Raw genomic sequence first — 18,899 nt, 5'->3', positions numbered from 1 at the left:
AATTGAATCAAATAAGTTTTTGGAAATATTTGAAATCAGTTATTTGCTTTGAGTGGAATCAACTTTCTTAAAATAGTGAAATATGATCTTTGAATTGGGTGAGAGCAATTTTTTAAAATGAGTGAAATATGTTTTTCATACACATGACACATTTTTGGGTGTGAAATACGTGAAACTTGTTATTTCAGAATTTCTAAACGAGTGAAATCAGTTTTTCGCACTGACTGAAATCCATTTCGAACTGAAGTATGAAAATGAGTGAAATATGTTTTCTCAATTTAGTGAAATTATTTTTCTAAAATGAGTGACATCAATTTTTTCATATGAGTGAAATCATTGTTTTAACATTGTGAAATGACTAAAATCAGTTTTAAAAAATTAGTGTAGCCAGTTCTTTGACACAAATGTAATATGTGTTTTCAAATATGTGAAATCGGTGTTTAAATTTAGTTAAATTTGTTTTTTTACACAATCGTAATGCATTTTCTGAAAGGAGTAAAATTGTTTCTGTAAATGAGTGAAATATGTTTTTCGGAATAACTGAGATCAGTGTTTCAAAATGAGTGAATTTAGTTTTTTGAAATGGGTGAAATCACCTTTTCGAAATGAGCGAAACCAATTCCTTGAAATGACTTAAGTATGTGTTTTGATACGAGTGAAATCAGTGTTTTTAAATGAATAAAAGTAGTTTTCAAAAATGAGTTAAACCAGTTTTTAAAATAAAGTGAAACGAGTTTTTTTAAATGAGTTACATCCTTTTTTTTTGAAATACCAAAGCGAATGAAACGGTAAAATTCAAACTACCCTAAAATATATTGAATATTGGTCTTGTTTTAAAGATCTTGTCTTTAGGAACTCGAATATATAAAAAGATTTAAAAATAATTCATTTATTAAAAAGATATCAATAATTTAATAGCTAACAAGAAAGTAAAATGTTGCTACTATAGGTTGAGTGGTCCGGGAGTACACATGCATGAGCAGATGGAAAGGTTGTGGGGCATGTTCACGTAATAGTGAGGTGGTGTCAGACTTGTATAAAGATGTATTTCACCCCACAAAAGATTTTTTTAGTTTATTACTTAAAAAACAGTGTGCATCTTGATGTTGACATGGACGATGAATGCTTCACCGGTACATCCCAATTCCGATAAATTTACTTATTCGGCCTAATTTATGCGTCTATCATGTATAAATAAGCATCGGTGCTTAAAAGAAGTCTGGTTTATTTTTTGAAGCACCTCCTCTAAGCATCTTACATTATACAAGGCCTTGCAGGCTACCATCTGCGCTCCCCCTCCGTCCCGTCGTCCGCCTTCCCCGTCCGCCGTTTGCCGCTTCCCTTCCTTCCCTTCACAGCGTGTTTGGTCGAGGGAATTATAGATGAGGAATGGGAGTTGAGGGGTAAGGAGATTAAAAGTCCACTGTTTGATTAGAGGGAATGGGAGTTTAAGTGGGAAAGGGACTGGGAGTTGAGTAAGCCAATTCCCATTGATTTCTTCCCAGGGGGTACTCTATTAATTCGTGAGATGAGTTTTATCCCACGCCAATTTCCATCATATGCCAAACAAGAGAATGGGACTAAAAATTTACTTCTCATACCTAATCCCTTCATAAGCATCCTTGTACAAACTCTCATTCCTCTACCCGAGTGTTTACCAAACAGGCTGTCAGGTTCAGGTATGGATCTTTCCGTCGGAATCGAATAAGCCCCATGCCGCTTCCTTGCTCCACCTGATGAATACGCTCGTCGTAACCCTAACTAGTTGTTCCGCTTTGCAACCATCGGATCCCAAACTCCCAATCAGAAGCTGCAGAACAGAATTAAAAACAAGCATCAACCATAATCCACAAGGACTAATCTTTAGATATCACAGCTTCTGATCGTCCCTCCTTCCTGCGTTGTTAATTTCTCGACCTCGTTCCTTGTGCCATCTATGCCAGGTCACAAATCAAGGAAGATATGCAGTGTGAGACAGGCGCACGCTCCAGCAGAAAACCATGGTTCTCCAAAAAAAAGAAAATACCACTCCTTCCTTTTTTCCCTGCACACCTTTATATATAACCACACTCGTGTCTGTGTTGTACGATCAATGCTCCCTGAGCTGGACCAGGAGATTTGCATCTGGATCAACTCCATATTTCCAACCCCGATGAAGAGGACGAACCTGACAGCCCAAGTGAAGGAGTCTGGTGTCGATCACTTCGCTCGATGAGGGTGAGGGTGATTTGCTACTTATCTTTGCTTGCTTAGTTGCTTCCATACATCATGAATTCAGGATTGCAAATTTTAAGGATTACCTACTTGTGTTTGTGCAGGTGGTTCCACACATTTTGCATGCACAGGCATAGTTATTGGCTACACCAAAACGACAGCAAATCTTCTGGCTTCATTAAACTTGTTTAGGTCTAGAGATGGTGACAGAGAGATCACTGAAAAAATGGAGGTCGGTACCGCGAGATTTTCCATACAACCCCTTGCTTGCTCATTTCAGATTAAGGGCAATAATCATGTTTGTTGGCGTGCTGTATAATCTGCTTTTTTTTTAGAAAAGAAGGATGACCCCCGGCCTCTGCATCTGGGAGATGCATACGGCCACTTTATTGATTATTCTCGAGGACCTTACAAAGTGTTACAACAATAAGCCTGAATCCACCATCTAGGCAACACATGCCGCTACTCCTATCCATATGATGAAGGGGTGCTAGCTGGGCCACTACCCAGACCACTCACCTAATCCTAACATCGAAAGCCGGAATCCCCAGCCTAGCCACATACCGTCTGGGGCATAAACCGGTCTGACGCACTCACAGGTGTCGTCTCTACCATCTTCCACTGGTTCATCCCAAGCAGATTGAGGTGCCAACCTTGGCAGGCTCCTCCGCCATCAACGCCACCATAACGCCAAATGACGACCACCACCTACGCTAGGACATCTCCAAGCATACAAACGACACAAAAACGAACAACAAGAAAAGCCCAAAAAATACAAGGGGCCACTCTGAACTTACAACACATCGGAGAGCTAGTTACAAGAGGTACTAAGAAAGGGCACTACTAGCATAAACCGATGACCGCAACCCTCAGGCGCTGTATATTCTGCTAACCGTTATGTATGTATATATGTTTGTTGACGCGCTGCTTCATCGTTATAATATTGCAGACTAAAGTGCGCCTTCCAAATAATCATGTTGTCAATGGATATTTGCTATTCCACGATTTGAGACACAATCTTGCCATTGTCCGTGCCTGGCCAAAAGGCGGTGGCCTTTCGTACAGCGTGTCTAGATCAGCAGCAGCAGCAGCTTGAGTCTAACAGTCAAGTAGTTGCTATCCGGCGCTGCTTCAGCTCAGGAAAGTTATTGATGGCCACAACTGCGATGTCGGCTGGCGATCCAATGGGTGCTTATCCCGAACAGGTTGCCATCTCGATCAACATGTGAACCTTACTATGTTGATTTCTCTTTTACTTCTCATGGTCAACATAAATAATTGTGTCATGACATGAGTGACTTAATAATATGCACCACCTTAGTCAACATGACTAGCTAATTTTTCTGCTTGACTAAGCACAACTTTATTTATTTTCTAGGCTGCTTCTGGAGGAATCCTCATTGATTTTTTTGGGAACTTTGTTGGGTTGAACTATTATGACAAAGAAGGGACTGCTTTCATGCCAAGGAGTACAATTCTGGAATCCGTGGCTGGGTTTCCGAAAACATATGCTAGAAAGTATGCCCTCAGTACTCCCTGAACTTATATGAGCTACATATACAGTCTTGAAGTGTGCTTACACATGTTTAGGAAATTTTATGATGTGAATTTTCATATAATTATATATTTTTATGATTTCTATGCTGCAATTTGCATTTCCTTGTTTTCATTATCGGCACGGTACACATCACAATACATTTAGCATCTGACTCCAATCCCTCTTTTTTGCCTGCGTAGTCCATGTTTATCATTTCAGTATGTATAGTTTCGTACTTGTGCGCACATATTATATATGATCTACTTTCCCTGGACTTGCTCTTATGTATAAGCTTACCAAATTCTGCAGCAGGCTTAGGATTCAGAAAAGAACAGCTGGCCGTCGAAACACTGTCCCATGGTGGGGGGTCCAACACAGAGCAATCAATATGCCAGCACGGTTCCGGGCTTCCGGCCTCATATACCAAGTTTAGAAGGTGAGAAGAGCATACTCACTCCTTAGTTGGAAATTCATCGCTAAACTATGAACTATCTGGAAATTCATTGCCTTAGTTGTAAATTTGCAACCGCATTTGTGTGAGATAGTATGCCACTTGTTTTTTTCTTGATGCCAAAGGTCAGCATAAATATGAGTACAAAGTATAGGTGGAGATAAACAGAAAGAGACCCGCTTCGGTACAACCCCCCTTCTAAAACGTATAAAGGGTAATATAGTCATTTCACATGTCGTACTTGGTTTTGTGAGTATGGTGCGTAGCCCCCGGGACGTATACGTAGAGAAGATCACCCGCCTGGGCTGGCCCATGAAGATAGCGTGTAGCAGCGCTTCAAAAATAAAGGACCAACTGAATTCAAGAAACGTGTTACAACCAGCTCGCCTAGCCAATGTTTTTGCCTAAATATCAGCGCGAAGCCTTAAGGATAAGAACAATGCAGAATATTTTAAACACTTTCAACGCAAAATATTTTTTTGAAAACAAAACATGATTTTTTTGTGAATCCCAATCACTTTTCAGATTCTTGAACAAATATAAAATAAACTGAAACAGTTTTTTAAAACCATGAACAGCTTTGAAACACGAATATTTTTTAAAACCGGGACATTTTTATAATTCAAATTTTTATGTAAACACAAACAATTGTTGGAACGTGAACTTTTTTGCAACTCCAGAAAAGGAATGAAAAAACAACAAAAATTTTTTGTAATTGCGAACAATTTTTGTAACAGAAGCATAAGACCATCATTTTCTGAATTTTTTGAACATTGATTAATAAATATGAATATTTTTGAAATTCTGAAAATTGGTTTTAAAAATATTCTAAATATTGAAGGTTGAGTGGTCACTAACGATGCTCAATAGGCGAGACCATAACGTTATTTGCTTCGCTCGTTTTATCCGTTTGGTTGACAACTTAATGCGACGAGTGCCAATTAGGAAATTCCATATGTTTCGGGAGTAGCGTTAAATAGACGGCAGCACACGCAGGAGGCCGGCCGACTGGGCTGGCCCATTGGCGCTCACAAAAACAGAAAATAATTCACCAATATGATAGTTTTAAGTAACTATTTTTATTATGAATTTAAATATTTTTCCCTTCGAACCTAGCATGGATGCAACCCATGGGCATGCCCACCTGCTAGCAAAAGTTGGGATCGTTACAAGAATGTCCCAAAAAAACACAAATGGAAATGGAAATGGCCCCAATTTTCTTCATGGCTTGTATGACCAATTCAAGGTACCATGCCAAGTTTCTTGGGTTTTCGAAAAGTTTTACATTTTCTGGTGTTTTCTTGGTAAAAAAAGATCGATAAATGACTGGACGTGTCACAACTTGCATACTATGTCGAAAATTGTTCAAACTTGGCATAGATGCCTACCTTGGGCATGCCCACCTGCTTGGAAATTTGGGGTCATTTCAAGAATGTCCAAATAGACCTGTTCAACGGAGAGTGTCCGGGTATGCCATAAAGGTCCGTTCGAGAGCATGTTGTTTCTCAACATCCTTTAGTTGGCCCAATTTTTTTCATGGCCTTTTATGACCAATTCAAGGCACCGGTTCAAGTTGTCTGGGTTTCGACAAGTTTTGCCTTTTCTGGAGTTTTCTCTGTCAAAAACTACTGATAAATGGTCGGAGGTCTCGCGACTTGCATACGGTGTCAGAAATCGTTCAAACCTGGCATGGATGCATATCATGGGCATCCCCACCTGCTTGCAGAAGTTGGGTTCATTTCAAAAATGTCCAAACATTGGTTTTTTCTTTTTAATAACCGAATTCAGATCAGGTTCGGTATTAAACCGTATAATTGAAAGAAAAAACAGAAATCTAGGCATCCAGTACGAGGCTCCCTCACGCGTGTCACCCAACACCAAAGGCTCAATCGCGCGCACGTGTCCAACCATGCAGGATACGAAGGGCCCAATGCATGCTTTGTTTCCCACATGAGAGCTAAACCAGCTAAGCTATTGCTAGGCTTCATTGTCCACCTAATTGCAAAACCCAAGGGCAACTACTAGTACTTTTGTGGGCAGGCAGAGCATGCAGCGGCAACCGTCTTAGTTGTTCACTACCACAACGCGTAGGTATGCTCAGAGGATAAAGGTGGTCATGGATATTAGAGGACGACACAAGGAAACCGCTAGTAATTGTGTCGTAGCTTTTACGTGTGGCTACAAAAAGATTTTCATTATAAACTGAAATCCAAACCGAATCAGTTGGTTAACGAAATATCGATTTATTGTATTGGGTTGCCATTTTCGGGTTTTAGGTTTGCTAACCAAAATCAAAAACACATGGTAAAAACGAAAATTTCAATTTCTACCACCCTGATGGGTGATCTCATCACTCCGGTGAGGCACCTATTTGGCCGGCCCAAGCGTTCGTGGATTTGAAATAAGTTCATCAATGCTGGAAAAAATATCCATGTTGAAAATTTTCCAAAAAAGTCCACCAAAAAAGTTGGAAAAATAAGCTGGAGAAAGTGAAAAGGATTAAAAAATAGGACAAATTCATTATTTTTTATTTTAAAAGGTTCACACATTTGAAATAACTGGAAAAAATAAAAAGGAAAAAATGGAAAAATAAAATAAAAAAGGGAAACAAACCAGAAGAAAGCAAGTGTTCAAGTTGTGTTCATAAAATTGTTCAGAATGTTACTTCTTAAGTTTGCACGCTCCTCATATCTCTTTAAAATTATTGAAACTGTTGTTCAAAAGAATATTCCTAACATTTTGAACTAACATATCTCTTTAATTTTTTTAAAAAATGTTCATGCTAGGAAAAATATGTCATGCTTCTAAAAAAATGAAATTTTCGAAAACTATTGGATATTAAAAGATTACTTGATTTGTAAAAATATATTCAGAATTTCCAACAAATGTTTGATTTTTTTGAAAAGGTGCCTAAATTCTGGATTAGTGTTAGTTCTTAAGTATGTGCACTCCTTGTTTTGCAAAACATTAGTCAGCTTAACTGATATGTCGCTCACGGTTGTTGAAAGAGATCTGTGGTTAGAGTCCTGGCTGGTTCATTTCTTTTGTGATTTTTTACAATCTGTGAAAAGGCGTGTTCCCTGGTGTTAGTTTTTAAGATTTCACGATCATTGCTTTACATAGTCACTAGCTGTGTCAATTGGTGAGTCACTCAAGCTTGGTGCAAGAGGTTTGTGGATCAAATCCTGATAGCTCCACTTGTTTTAGGTTTCTTTTCAATTTTTACAACCCGTGAAGGGGCGCGCTTACTACAACCATCAGCATTGGGCCCGGCCCAGTCCGGCGGGGGTTGGGTGTCGTATACATCTTGACGGAAAAAAAAACTCATCATCAACTAAAAAATCAAAAAAAGACCATCCTACCCTTTCTCATGAAGAGGTATAAACAAATCTCCACCGTTGATGTGTTTAGGGGGGTTGTACTGAAGAAGAAGTGAAACAGAAAATCCCTTATTACAACGGAGAATAACACTTCTTGTGCATGGAACTAGTATATATCTCAAACAATATGTAATTTCCTTGCCAGTGCCGCAGATTTAACTAATTTTATACTATATGGTTGCACCGGTCTGTGTTGGTTTATTAATTAATACTAAATACAAGGATATGCAATATGAAAATATAACCATGTCCTGTACTACATTGCACTTTTTCAGTGATTTGAATTTATCCTGTTTGTCTCATCTTTTCAACTTTAGGCAGCTCAAGGATTTCTGGGTGTCATTTCTGTGATCCAGAAGGTCAATCAGGTTGGATCACTTCCAGTTGTTACTTATTTACTATCGGTAATACATAGTCATTGACTGCTTCACCTTGTGGCACCAGCACTCGGAGGCCGTTTCAAACGTTTTTCCTGTTATCATCCTCGTTGGTCGGCTATCGGTGATAGCGGTAAGTCCCTGCTCTCAGTTTTCCAGACCGCTGTTAGTAATGCAGTTATATGGGTGATTAGTCAGTCCACCATGTTGCAGCAGTATACAAGGAGGCTGATAAAAATAGGCTAAGGTCCAGAGGTTATCCCTTCCCAGCTTTCGAAGATCGTGAGTTATTTCTTTTTCTTTAGCTGATTACTCTATTTTGCCACACTTACTATCCACTGCTCTATATATCCAGCACTTCCTCAACTGCTGTACCTTGTTTCTGCACCAGTTGGCATGCGTTTGCTTTGTAATTTTGAAGAGGAATTTGGTGAAGATCTCTGGAGTTAACTCGGCAAAGAGGTTGCTTCGGAGATGTCTCAAAGTGTTGTCGCACTGGCTTCATTCAGTGGTACTGACCATATATATAATATAATAACCTCATCACTTTTTGACCTGTATTCTTTCTGCTGTTCCATTACTGACTATAATGATCTCAATTATTCTCTTGTAGGAGATACAAGGGTTTTTGCTTGCACAGGTGTATTTATAGGCTGCAATGAGTTCACCACAAGAATTCTGACTTCAGCGAGTTTGATTAGAAATCCTGATGATGAAGCTAAGATAGCTGATGACTTAACGGTCGGTACTGCTAATAATAGTTTAACCCCATAACTTACTGCTTTATTAATACAAAGCTGGTTTCTTACTAGCTTTATCGTGGCAGATTGAAGCGTGCCTTCAAGATAATCAACATGTCACAGGCACGTTGCAGCATTACGATTTACATTACAACATCGCTGTCATCAGCATCATGGGTTCTTGCTGCACTCGGAGAGTGAAAATGTATGATGAGGTACAAACTGAACCTCAAGGGGAAGTAGTGGCCGTAGGGCGCTTCTACGAATCAAGCAAATTAATGGCTGCAGGTGGGACTTTGATTGACAAGCCAAGTGAACTTGATTGCAAAGAGCTTAGGGCATCTTCAGCCGTTTGCCCCCCCCCCCCCCCCCCCCCCAGGAGGCATTTTTTCGCGAGAATTTTTGCCTGGGTGTCAAAAAGTTCCACTCGTTGTCTCCCCAACCCCCTCATCTGTCTCTCCTCTGCTCAGCCATGGAGGTGGAGGCGGCATGGCGTGCCCAAGTCTGCTGCCCCGCCGTCGCGTTCGATACCGCCCCGGCCACGCAGAGGCGAGCGCGAGCTCCGCCCCGACCACGGGCGCGGGCAAGCTCCGCCACGCACAGGCGGGCGCGGGCGCGGCAAGCTCCGCGTCTGCTCTGCTCCGCGCGTCCGCCCTCGAGCGCGGCTCCGCCCCCGCTCTGCCGCACCGATCCGGCCGTCCCCGCTCGCGCGCTGCTCCGCCCCGCGCATCGCCCAGCCGCGCCGGAGAGGCCGTTCCCGACGACGTTGCCACGCGCGTCGTAGGCCACGTCGGACCACCGTCACGGGCTCGCGTCCAACTTCCTCCACGTCTCCAGCGCGGTCCCGCCCATGCCATTCGTGAGCGACCGCGCCCATCGCAGCAGCGCCTCGCCCTGATCGTTGATGGCGTGGGCGCGCGGCGGGACACAACGCCGCGCGAGGAGCAGCCAGGCACCACGCCGGTCGCGTGCTCGCGCGCCTCCGGCGCCGAGCCGCCCGAGCGGAGCACCTCGACGAGCACCGGCACGGCGCCCGCGCGGACGATGCACGGCGCCCAAGCGGAGCACCTCGACGAGCGTCGTCCGGCCCCGCCTACGCCATGAGGATGGAGCCCAGGAGGCAGCACGACGGCCGGAGACGAGGCCATGCTTCGGGAAGGAGGCGCGACGGCCGGAGACGAGGCCATGCTTCGGGGAGGCGGCGCGACGGCCGGAGATGAGGCCATGGTTCGGGGAAGCGGCGGACGCTAGCGAAGTGCGGGGCTGGGGGCAGCGGCGGCGCTGAGAGGACGCGGGCCGGCGTGGGCGGAGGCGCGACGAGGCGTGCCGGAGCGCGGGGCTGGGAAGGAGGAGGGGTCGGAGGAGAGGGGCGCGGCGGCTTGGGCGGCGGGGTCGGGGCCTCGTCGGCTTCGAGGGAGCTGCAGCTGGTGCGCTTCGAGAGAGAGAGGAGGAAGCACGTGGGTGGGCCAGTGAGGAAAAGTCAGGGGAGAGGAGGAAGACGCTGGCAGGTGGGGCCATCGCCTAAAACGGCGAAATTAGGCCTCCAGGAGCCCCCGGTGCGCTGGGTGTCGCATGCGGGCGCCGGCGCTGTTTTTTGCTTTTTCCGGTGAAAAACGAGCACTTGGGGGCACAAATGAGACTTTTTTGCCCGCCGGCATCCAAAAAGTGGCTTGGGGAGGTTTTTTGGGAGCCCTATTGGAGATGCCTTTATGATGTCCACTTGTAAAATCACAAAGGTGCGCCACATGCGTTTGTTTTCTATTTTTTGAATTCCTTTATGTCTTACAAATATCATCTTTTTTTACTTGCTATTTTGTTTTTGTGCTAGGTTGGGATTGGAGGGCCTATTGTTGATTGTTTTGGGAATTTTATTGGCATGGACTTCTACAGCTTGAAAGAAACTCGGTACCTGCCCAGAAGTATAATCCTGGAAGTCTTGAAGAATTTCGATGCAAAGTATGTTAGTTTTATGAGTACTGTTATTGAACATATTGTTTTAATTGTAATTCTTAACAGATGGCCTGTCCCTAAGCCATGTTGGTGATATCCGTCGTGGCACGAGTGTCTCGACGAGTACCTGGGCAAAGTTCCAGATATGATTCCGTGCGGACCCCAGCCTATGTAACCCTGACAACATATCAAGCGCATGGGTTCTCTTATATATAGGGAGCGGATGAGAATTGGCATCATGTACCATGTTTTAAGTTTCTTATAGATGAGAATTAGCATTCTGTACTATATTTACATAATGCAACCAGTGTGCAATATGATTTTTTCAAGTTGTAGAAATAATAATATTTCATGACTACCGCCATGTTTTTCAAGTTGTATCGCCATGTTTTTTCAAGTTGTATCACTGCACACATGTCAAATGTTTCTTGCATTGGAGCTCCCACATATCGCGCACGCGTGTGTGTATAAAGATAGAAAGAAGCACATGTATGTGTATTATTTCATTGGTTTCAAGATGAACATGTCCCTTTGAAGAAGCACATCTGCGGCACACTTTTTTACAGAATGCACATAGGCATGGTATCACTTTTTTTTTTAGGGAAAACTTTGTTTTTGCTACTTTAGCTTTTAAAGGTGCAGAACCCATCCAGGCTACATCACCACGTTATGCACGCAACCACCACACACCCACATGGCTTAAACAACAACGCCTAAGAGAAGCCGTGCAAATCGCCGCGTAGCACCCCCGCCATTGCCAAAACCTTGCGTTTCTCAAGAAGTCTTGCAAGAACATAAGCTTCGGAGTTAAAAGACATAGGTGACAGAGAAGCGCGTCTGCACAATCTAATTCTGAAGGACCATGCTTGAAAATTGGACACAAGGCTTTTATCCTTTTTCAGAGCAAAGCAACCAACATGAACAACAAAAACTTTATAGCATATGACCTCACTCAAACAGGTCCAGTTGCCACAAGTCTACAAACCAGCTGACTTTGCCGATGCTTTGTAAACTAATTGACCAGAGTACGAGGAGATGGGATATGAATATTGTCCGGGAACATCGATCTCCTCGACATGAACACGGAGCTACACATGAACTGGGGAAGTAGACCTTCACGTGCATGGAGAGCTATTCATGAAGGCAAAGGATTCTTGATAATCAGTTGCCATGACATTTTCAGACGAGACCAAGTTGTATGATCAAGTGCAGCCAATCCTCCGATGAAAGTCAGTATGATTAGGCCACAGTGAACTGCTGGCACAAATGAACTCAATGAACTGCTGGCGCAAATAAACTCATAAACTCTACCACCAACACATTGACTATCGAGTTCCCCTGAATCTCTAACTTACTAACCTAGACTGGACAAGCTAGCTGGTAGTAATAATCTCCATACAGATGTCATTGTTGCGAGGATTTTCTCCTTCTGTTGCTAGCAGTTTCTCTTGAATACTGTCGAACTCGAGCATGAATGTGTTGCATTTCGTGCCATCACTGCATATCTTCTTGCTGAGATCGGCCATTTTGCTCATCAACATTTCATATCTCGCTGTGCTGTCTGCTTTCTCTAGGCATTTCTCTGTGTACTGCTTTGCCTTCTCTTCCTTGAATTTGTCGGTCCATCTGGGGACGATGTATTGCGCGGGTATTTCGTTGATTCCAAGCTGCGTGAAAAGCCTGAATATGTGGCAGCACAGTAATCTATCTCTGGCAAACTTTGCACATTGGCATATGAATGTGTTGCTGACAGGATCAACAAACACTTCGAAGGCATTTCTATCAAACTCTGGGTTCTCGTAGTTGAAAACCCTCTCCAGTCGGTACACAGACCCTTTCTTTACCACGTGCACGTCGAACGCCGTAGAATGGAGTAGTTCTCTCTGCACTTTCAGGAATATCTGCCTGGTGTAAATAGTAGATGCATGCTTTTCTATTGGCTGCAATGAGAAGCATGAAGGTACAGTTCCTGCTTGCCGTCTATCTTCGTCATCCGTTTTTAGTGTCGTCTTCTGTATCTCCTCGTATCTTTCGATGAACTTCTCTATCCTGTCCTTTGGAAGCACATAGTTTCTGAATAATACGATGTTCATACCTTCACTACGTCCAAGTGATTCGGCAAATGGATAGAAATCTTGTCTGAAATAAACAGGCGCCCAGATTTTCCTTATCCGCCACATGAATTGTAGGTACTCATTTTTACTTGCATCATATCTCTCAATAAGTGAACTCCATCCTTCTTCAAATTCCATTTCCGTCAGTGAGTTGTCAACTAAGCTATCCAGCTCTAATTTTATGTTGCCTCTTGCTGCCATGAAGGCTGCTATCCTTTCATGTGCTTTACCCATTACATCACATTTCCAAAACCTGAGCCTTACCTGTGGCAGGACCTCTGCAATAGCTCTTCCTAGGGGTTCATCCTGGTTTGTAATGATTGATCCTGATATTTTTCCTCCCATCACTTGCAAAAGTGTTTGGAACATCCATTTAAAGGTTTCAGCTTTCCCATCGCGTAGCAGGGCGCATCCTAACAAGAGAGTTCTCCCATGGTTATTTATCCCAATAATGGTAGCAACAGGCAAATTATGCCTATTTGTGGTGTAAGTTGTATCAACCGAGATGAAATCTCCAAAAATATCATAATCCATCCTTGACCTTGCATCAGTCCAGAAAATACTGCGGACTATGTTGTCTTCATCTGTTTGCTTGATGTAGAAAAAACTTGGGTTCCGCAGCTCCAATTCTTTGAAGTGCTTCAACGCACTTTCAACATCTGAGTTTTCTGTTTTCCGTTGTTCTGTACACTGTAAACTGATTGGATCTTTTTTCTTGGATGGTATGTTTTCAGAACTGCTTCTCACAGAACTGACTGGATCTTGTTTCTTGAATGATATATTTCCAAAACTACTTCTCATTCTCCTAAAAATCCTCAGAATTTTATTGGGAGGTATCTTACTTTGCTGCAGAACTTTTAGAAACGACTTTTCCTCACTTGACATGTGTTTCTGGCTCAGGAAAAATCTTGCGAGGGAAGGGTTTGGAGATAGCGGATGGTTGTGCTCATTCCGAACAGTTGCGAACTCCCATTGTCCCTTAGTGAGCTTCACTATCACCTTTGCTTGGCAATTTGTCCTCTCAAAGGAATTTATTTTCCTCTTCCTGTTTGGGTTCCGAGCTGGTGTTGGTTTGCCACTCCTATTGCACTCTATGTGATACTTCTTTCTCCTGTAATTTGAATTTCGCTTTGCCACAAAACCAGTCAAGAGAGCATAAGTACTATAGAACCCGTTTGCATCTTCGAGGGTTTGAAACTTCATTCCAGGTTCTGGTTTTCTTGCAGCCTCCAATTCCTCAAATTTAGGATAAAAGTATTTCCCTAGTTCACTGTCTGAGTCACTCCCTGAGCTGCTATCTGAATCACTTTCACTGGGGTTCCTGTTTACCATTTCATTGTTTTCCACATTATCGTGTAGTTGGTTCTGTTCTTTGGCTTGCTGCAGTGAATGGTCGACTGAGTTGGTTTCTTTATCCGCTTCATCTGCTAATATTCCATCTGTATTCTTTTCAATACTATCTGAAGATAGTTCCTGCATGACAATGAATACTTTATGCTAAGGTACTGCAGAATATCATATTGAAATGTCCATACATAAGTGACATAATTATGTTCTGTTTGATCTGCATACCTCATAACTATCACCGGTTGGTTGTGGTCTTTCTTCTGTCATTGATTGTTTCCCAACAGGTTCCTGCATTAGGTATTATTTGTTTCGGATAAATACCAGGCGTGAAGTCATTCTAAGAAATGGTAAAGCTGCTAACTTAAAGTACCTTGCTCAATTCACTTGCAGATGACATTGTTTCCGCAGCATTTTTACTGGCCTGCAAAACAGTGTGAAATACAGTCACCATGTAGTTGTGATAACCTTCGTTGCCAATTTCTCCATATTCTATATATATACTAATTACAGCCTCCCAAGAAATACACGTACTAATAATTGGAGAAAAAGGAAAATATCTGACATTATATCTGTGAGATGGGACCAGTTAGAAGAGCATCTGCAGCCAGGCTCCTCAAAGGGCCCCTATTACTGGACATCAGCCCTATTACTGGACATCAGCATGCTGATGCCAAGTCCGAGGGAGAGGATGGTGAGGAGACAGGACACGAGCGCGCTGATGTGTAACCCAAAGCTTTTGATCACTGGTCACGGGGACGTACTCGGGCGGGTGCGTCGGCCAAAGGGCGTGGTCCGCAGCCGGAGCCGGGATCACGCAGCTCATCGACGAGGCCCGCCAGGATGCCATGGCTGGCCACGTGCATGACGCTCCAGTCGGCCGCGTCGCGCAGATGGCGGCCACGTAGGCGGCGCTAGCGAAGGAGTTTGGATAGGACATTGCAGGCATCGAAACCGGCCACGTCAACTCCGGGAATCTACGGAGAGCCAGAGGAACCACCTAGTCATAGGCATCACCCAGGCCTTGGCGCAGCTGGCGCTCCTCCTCCGGCCACACGTACTCCGCCGGGATCGCTGCCAGGCTTAAACACGTGCCATTGTAGTTCTACTTGGTCCATGGAGCGAGCTTGATGAATGGAATGGATTAATAAGCTGCATATGCATGTGCATTCATACATGTGGAGCCCAACGAACTCCATGGAAGCTGGCCGCCGCATACACTTTGGTCGAGAGACTGGATTCTGTCCACAGATTGAAACGGTTTGAGACCGATTTGTTTGTGTCCAGACCAAACCAGTCTGATCCAATAGTTTATAAATCCAAACCACACCAGATTGCTTTACATTCTCAGCCCATTTAAACCGACCAAACACAATCCAATAGGAAAACCAACCGGAAACTAAAGCTTCAACCCAAACTATTCCCAGGTTTAATACCCGCACACTAAAAAGCACGGATACGGGAACACGGACACGGCGACATGCATACGGGGACACGGGATACAGCATTTTCCAAAAACAGCCCATCGGACACGGCAAGTATATATAAAAAATATGCCATGTAATATAGAGTTAAGAGGAAAAAATAACGAGAAAGAGATAGCCCCATTCAGCAGTACTGGGCCACAAAGAAGATGATCCATTAGTAGTTAGGCCGGCCCAGCTAGTGCCATTTCAAGAGCAACTGGATGCTACAGATTAATCTGCACCGTCAAAACTCAAGCCCTATCTCTCTCTGCCCTAACGCTTTGACCAAGCCGCCACTCTCCTCCCAGCGATGGATCTCTCATCTACCCCACAGCAGCTCTCGCCACCGCCCTCCTCCCAGCGTGCTCCTCTTGCAGCAGCAGCAGCAGCGGCGGTGGCCAGCGCTGCAGCGGGGGATGCAGCAGCAGCAGCACCGCTGTGGCGAGGGCGCAGCAGCAGCAGCGCGGCGGCGGGAGGGTGCTCCAGATCCAGCATTGCCTCGTGTCCCAGCCGTGTCCTCCCTTTTCTTTCTTTCTTTTAATTCCTAATATGGGAAATACGGCGGGATACGCGTATCCCCGGGTGTCCGAGCGTGTCCCCGTGTCCAGCCGTGCCCTCCCTTTTCTTTCTTTCTTTTAATTCCTAATATGGGAAATACGGCGGGATACACGTATCCCCGCGTGTCCGAGCGTGTCCCCGTGTCCAGCCATGTCAGCACCGGGATTCGGCAACTTCTGCCGTGTCCATGCTTTGTAGCCCGCACACACTGAAGACTAACTAGGTGCCTACTGGAAACTAGGGTAGCGGTGAGATTACGAAGATGCTCTATGTGCATCGCTGTGAAACGTGAGTGTGTTGCTGCTACCAGAAGAAAAATCTTGTGAATAGGTAAACCAACTACTTAAAATATCTACTTAACGCATTAAAATTTCTGCAAAAAAAAAACTTTTTGGGTTCAAATAAACCAGGACATTTATCATTGGGTTAATTAGATAAACTAGGTTGTGCACTTACGGGTTGGCCACTAGCGTCATTAACCAACTGGCCCACAAAAACACTAAACAGATATGTTCAAGCGGTACCTTTTTCCTATGCAACTCTGGTACAGAGGAACCTTCATCATCAGCTACACGGCATGTCCTTCTCTTTTTTGTGGAGTTGTCTGCGGTTTCTGCTCCTGGCTTGTCCAACTCTGTAACCATTCCTGTCATAATAAACTGTAATAATTCCATTAATTGTACTGTACTAGCAAAACACCCATGGGTTGTTATGTAATAATATAGATATTTCTACTGTCGTTGACCCACTAATAGTTCTTTTTACAAACACAGATGCCAAAAGCTTCATGTGGGTTTTAGGAATTAGGACTACGTTGTGGCAAACATAAATGTCTTTCTCCCTGGCTCCCCTTTCCACAACACCTGTGCATCCTACTCCTTCCTACCTGCCATACATCTCCTTCTCCGCCCTCATCTCGCCAGAAGACAAGTACTGACATACATGTGCGATTTATTAAGAAGATGCAACTTTCTCATTTCCACGCCGCTACAAACATTCAGCGTGTTGTCTGCCTTGATTTATAAAGAAATTCATCTCTTCTCTGCTTTCTTGGTCATGCCAATCATGAGCCAAAAAGGCATAATATAGCTCCCAGCAAATTAAAGTGAGGCTCTGTCTGATTTTAGAAACAAAAGAACAAGGAATAGCTGCTACAAGAGTCCATCTTCTTAATCCAACAAACAAGGGAGAAATGTTGCATGGGAGCATCGTTTGATTTAGTACTAGTCAGGATAAGCAACAAACAGGGCACGTCTAGTGAGTAGAATAGAAATCCCCGTTCTTGGAACGACATCTAATACGTTCTTGCTGAACTTCAGCCAGCGAGTTATTTCGCAAATCTAGTAATGTTAAAATGGCATTTCCATAAAATTCAGAAAGTCACCAGACAAAAATCTAGATATAAAATCACATATTCACATGTCAATTTAAGGGTTCAGACCAACACATACAAAAGGGGAATTGATCAGGATTCAATCGAGAGGTGAATTGAAGATTACTACGTACTGGGGGCAGGGTCGCATGAGCCGAGAGGAGCCGCGCGCCTGTGCGGCGGGCTCGACCAGCTCCTCCGCGGCGGAGGGGCCGGAGGGGGAGGCCGGGGACGACGGCCCGGGGGAGCAGCTACCGGAGGCGGGGGAGGGCGGGAGGGAGGGGGGCGACGCGGCAGAAGAGGCGAAGGGTAGCGCCGCGCCGGCGGCGGCGGCGTGGATGCGGATGGGAGGCGGCGCGGCGTGTGTTTTGGCACAGTGTCTGGTCGAGGCGACGCCTCTCTCAGTCTAGTTTTTTTTTTCCAGATAGGTAGCCGCTCTGCCGAGTAGTGGGCCTTTGGTGGATTTCTACTGGGCTGGACTACGATTGACAATGGGCAGCCGGTCCGCTGCCGATCTCGTACTCGCTTGTTGCAGCAGTCAAATGCTGGTTCCAGCAAAACAAAAACTATGCAGCAAAAATCATGGCGGCCACCCAGCACTAGCCTCTCCTGTTGCAGCAAAAAAGAAAGCGGGTTCCAGCAAAACAACAACAAAAAAGCAACTTACCATGGCCATCACCGTCGCTGCCCACCACCATCCTCGCCGCTTGAAGAAAAACCACTGGCCGGTTCCAGCACCGCACCACATCGCTCGCAGCATGTCCCCCGCGTCACTGCCTGTCCCAGTCTTTTTCGCTGCTGGACGCAACAGCTTCCGCCGCGGGCCGGCCGCTCCACTGCCTTGCATCCACCGGCGCAGCTCACCACGCGCCATGGGTGCATCTCATCACCGGTGGTGTTGCTCTTGGTCAAAGGGGAAAAAGAGTGGTGGGGCAGCCCCAACCAATACACAGGAGAAGAAAACAAAAAGAGGAGGGGGTGGCCATGGCCGGCCGCACCGCCTCGCTGGTGGTAGCGGATCTCGTCGGGGAGGCAGGGGGCAAAGTGCAAGCGGCCGACGAAGCAGTGGAGATGAGGTTGTGCGAGACGAAAACTAAACTGGATCTCGTCCCAGTCCGGAGATAAGGTGATGGAAGGGGCGGTGGACGGGTCCCACTTGAGAAACATGCGTGTGACGCCCGCGTGCGAACGACTGAGTTTTCAACCGACGCACCGGCCACAAACGTTTTCCATTGACAATTTGTCCCAGGTGATCGGCTTAAAAAAAGTCAGCTTCTTTCTTAAAAAAAGTCAGCTAGTAAAACGAACTTGTCGGAACAGCACATATAAGTCCTCGGGATCCAAAAGTGTGGACCAAGGTCCTCGTATCTTTGTAAAGGGGTCGTAATACGGTCCT

General features: G+C 44.7%; 3 protein-coding genes across 3 annotated transcripts; 2 read left to right on the top strand and 1 right to left on the bottom strand.

Moving 5' to 3' along the window:
• Nucleotides 1-8,433: 8,433 nt before the first annotated feature.
• Nucleotides 8,434-9,049, top strand: LOC125506685 (the record flags this gene model as incomplete). Its single annotated transcript, XM_048671439.1, has 3 exons — nt 8,434-8,470; nt 8,573-8,704; nt 8,757-9,049. Coding segments are annotated over exons 1-3 (462 nt in total), but the record flags the coding sequence as incomplete, so codon positions are not given.
• A 34-nt stretch (nt 9,050-9,083) lies between these two features.
• On the top strand, nt 9,084-11,007 carry LOC125507555. The gene is made up of 2 exons (XM_048672099.1): nt 9,084-10,435; nt 10,528-11,007. The coding sequence occupies exon 1, from the start codon at nt 9,189-9,191 to the stop codon at nt 9,801-9,803; it is 615 nt and encodes a 204-aa protein (XP_048528056.1). The 5' UTR covers nt 9,084-9,188; the 3' UTR covers nt 9,804-10,435; nt 10,528-11,007.
• Nucleotides 11,008-11,567: 560 nt separating this feature from the next.
• On the bottom strand, nt 11,568-17,943 carry LOC125507554 (protein FAR1-RELATED SEQUENCE 9-like). Its single transcript, XM_048672098.1, has 5 exons — nt 17,638-17,943; nt 16,656-16,777; nt 14,481-14,531; nt 14,336-14,398; nt 11,568-14,236 (listed from the first exon to the last, which is right to left on the bottom strand). The coding sequence occupies exons 2-5, from the start codon at nt 16,773-16,775 to the stop codon at nt 12,023-12,025; spliced, it is 2,448 nt and encodes an 815-aa protein (XP_048528055.1). The 5' UTR covers nt 16,776-16,777; nt 17,638-17,943; the 3' UTR covers nt 11,568-12,022.
• Between the last annotated feature and the right edge of the window lie 956 nt (nt 17,944-18,899).

Source organism: Triticum urartu, chromosome 5 (assembly GCF_003073215.2).
Source record: "Triticum urartu cultivar G1812 chromosome 5, Tu2.1, whole genome shotgun sequence".
Lineage (NCBI taxonomy): Eukaryota > Viridiplantae > Streptophyta > Magnoliopsida > Poales > Poaceae > Triticum > Triticum urartu.
Note: the sequence above shows the minus strand (reverse complement) of the source record. Positions and strands in the feature narration are given on the sequence as shown.

What these genes read in the sequence shown, in the direction of transcription:
- LOC125507554 (XM_048672098.1), bottom strand. Translation starts at nt 16,775, where the DNA reads ATGGTTACAGAGTTGGACAAGCCAGGAGCAGAAACCGCAGACAACTCC. An exon ending in CTGCAAGTGAATTGAGCAAG is followed by an intron (nt 14,399 to 14,480) that starts GTACTTTAAGTT and finishes TACCTAATGCAG; the next exon opens with GAACCTGTTGGGAAACAATC. An exon ending in CAACCGGTGATAGTTATGAG is followed by an intron (nt 14,237 to 14,335) that starts GTATGCAGATCA and finishes ATTGTCATGCAG; the next exon opens with GAACTATCTTCAGATAGTAT.
- LOC125507555 (XM_048672099.1), top strand. Translation starts at nt 9,189, where the DNA reads ATGGCGTGCCCAAGTCTGCTGCCCCGCCGTCGCGTTCGATACCGCCCC.